A 2,535-nucleotide genomic window follows, 5' to 3' on the forward strand; every position below is an offset into this window, starting at 1 on the left:
AATGAGGTCACTCTTTAATTTACGTCCATAAAGCTGAAGATCCGCAGAAGAAGTAGACGAAATTAGTATAAAGCATTTACAAGACAGCGGCAGTGCCAAGATTAATACAAAAGCATGGTCATTGTTCCTTTCATTAACTAAATGGTTTGGTCCCGAGTGAGTGTCGCCACATAGTAGTAGAACGATGATCGCATTTGGCTTCACAATGGGCCAAATGGCTTCACGTTGGCCTAAGTGAGCGATCAAATTTAAACAGTCAGGTATTCCTCGAAAAATTCGATCTTCAAGGCTTACAAATTAAATAAATTTAAATACATTTTGGTAAAATGTCACTTCTTCGATATGTAGTTAATATTTATTCTAAATTTTTTTTCAAAATCAGCACTTCAATCTACTTTAGCCTCGCTGTGGTCGTACAACAACAGCTTGCGGCTTCCGTTGTGTCCTATTTGCTGGGCGACGACGACGTCGCCGATTACCTGGATTACGATTGATTCGACGACGCTTGTTTCCACGCCGATTTACGCGGCGCCGATTCCCAGTAGTAGTACCCGTAGTACTCGTTCCCGTACCACTTCCACCAGCCGCCACCGCTTGCCCTACAATTTGCGGCAGCAGCCCGACAATCGGTGAATTACTCGCAGCTCCAGAATTGCCGGTGCTCGTAGCGGTACCAGTCGTAGTTGTGGGCGAAGTGGTTGCAGCATTTCCGCCATTCAAATTTATATAGATGGGAGTAATAGTATTGCTAGAGCTATCCGAGGGTCGCAACTGTTCGAGCAGATCCTGCGACTGTGTAATCAGCTGGTTGACAGAGTTGGTGCCAGTCAGAAAACGCAGCTCTCCATTTTCACTATCCTTGATGAATAGCGCGGCAACGCGTTCATTATTAGATTTCTTTTTTGGCGCGGCTAAGGTAGAAGCGAAGTTACATTTTGCAATCCATAATTAGTAGGAGATAGCTTCAACTGCACTTACCTGTCACAAGCGATTGCGCTACTAGAAATATGAACAGCAGCTTCAGCATAATTTTTTAAATTAAATTAAACTTTTTGCTCAATGAAATTATTTCCTTCCGCCAATATTAGGCGCACTCGACTGTCAGCAGTTAAGACAGCGCTACACCCGTTCTACAAATGTTCCAATATCGTCTCTAGCCAATGGTTTTATACCAACCTGCTTCACATTGCTGTTGACCAAATTTTAGAAACCAAGATGATATGCAAATTTCCTAACTTCAAAAAAAAAATCTTCTCTAACTGCTTCTTTGGTAAGAGTGAAATTCTTCTTAAACTTTTTTTCTAAATTAAAAGTCATTATTAAGCCTTTTGGAATGTTCGCAGATGAAAGTACTCACGCGCCACTTAACAATCGCTTCACGCATAATGACAGCCATGTACGCAGAATTGCCTTAAGGGCTCAATTAAGTTATACTTCTAAGTAGCACCAGCCGCAATTGCAAGCGGGAAAAGAAAATAAAGCTGATTGGTTTTTGGAAAAAAAAAAATGTTTTTAATAAGACGCTGAACAAGAGAGTACGTATGCAAACACATGTTTCTGTGCTAACGAAATCTACGTGAGAATATTGAACAGAAAGCTTAATGAATAGTTGAATTGTATGTAAGTTCGCACAAGCTATGCTCAGATGCGTTGTAAATGTGTCACTGGGTGCACGAGTACCTATTGTAAAGTACCATTGGCAAATCCATGTAAGAAAAAAAACAGCGAAACGAAATTTAAAAAAAAAACTTTTTTCGTATTAATGGCTCCATTAAAGAGGTTTCTTTGATTCGATCTTAAAAATGTGCAAGAAAAAGTTACATTGAAAACTGTAGCGTTTTTCAAAATTATGGGTCCGCTGGAATATCGCTCAAAGAAATTAAAATTTCATCGTCCAATATCCAATGTCGGCTTCAATAAGATTCAGTCCGAAGCAACCGGTCAGTCCGCGATCGGGCACCCTGAGCAAAATGCGGTAACGAACCCATGTGGAGCATTGGGAAACGTGAAAAAGAGAAAGAGGTTTAGTGGCGCTACAACGACTTCAGTTGGCCCTGAGGCAGCAGAGCATACACTGATTGAGAGAAGAGATTTCAGACCCTAGGCTGCTAACAAAGGTCTGGTTACAACAAAGTTCCTTACGCGTATTCCATAGCTCCGCCGAAAATAGCGGTAGGCAGTTCAGTGGCTGCTGATAAAGCCGAACTGATCTCTGCCGAGCTGGCTTGGCCAAGGAGTGATGATTTTTGAGGATCATCAGGCTTGTTGCGTATAGTTTTTTTTTAATACTGTTTCACCTTGGAGTTCGAGTAATTCATGGGAAATAGTGGCAGCTCAGAAAAGAATCCGAGAAATGACGTGACACTATAGTCAGATCCACCACCCCGACTGTCCTCTAACATCAACTTCCTCTCCCCGAGAGGTTTTTTCTTTCCGTTTGACCGTAAATATAGCCTGACATATGTACGTTTAGAGAACCATAACATCGATTCGGGTTCACTGTCTTGTTGCAGTCAAAATACGTATAACCCGTTG

The 2,535-nt window shown here is 41.5% G+C and overlaps 1 protein-coding gene across 1 annotated transcript; it reads right to left on the reverse strand.

The window, feature by feature from the left end:
* Positions 1-479: 479 nt before the first annotated feature.
* On the reverse strand, positions 480-1,027 carry LOC108366113 (cyclic GMP-binding protein C-like; the record flags this gene model as incomplete). Its single annotated transcript, XM_017620412.1, has 2 exons — positions 979-1,027; positions 480-911 (listed from the first exon to the last, which is right to left on the reverse strand). Coding segments are annotated over exons 1-2 (481 nt in total), but the record flags the coding sequence as incomplete, so codon positions are not given.
* Positions 1,028-2,535: the final 1,508 nt, after the last annotated feature.

The sequence above is a fragment of the Rhagoletis zephyria genome, unplaced genomic scaffold (genome assembly GCF_001687245.7).
Source record: "Rhagoletis zephyria isolate East Lansing unplaced genomic scaffold, Rhagoletis_zephyria_1.1 Rzeph_scaffold_02150, whole genome shotgun sequence".
Taxonomy (NCBI): Eukaryota; Metazoa; Arthropoda; class Insecta; order Diptera; family Tephritidae; genus Rhagoletis; species Rhagoletis zephyria.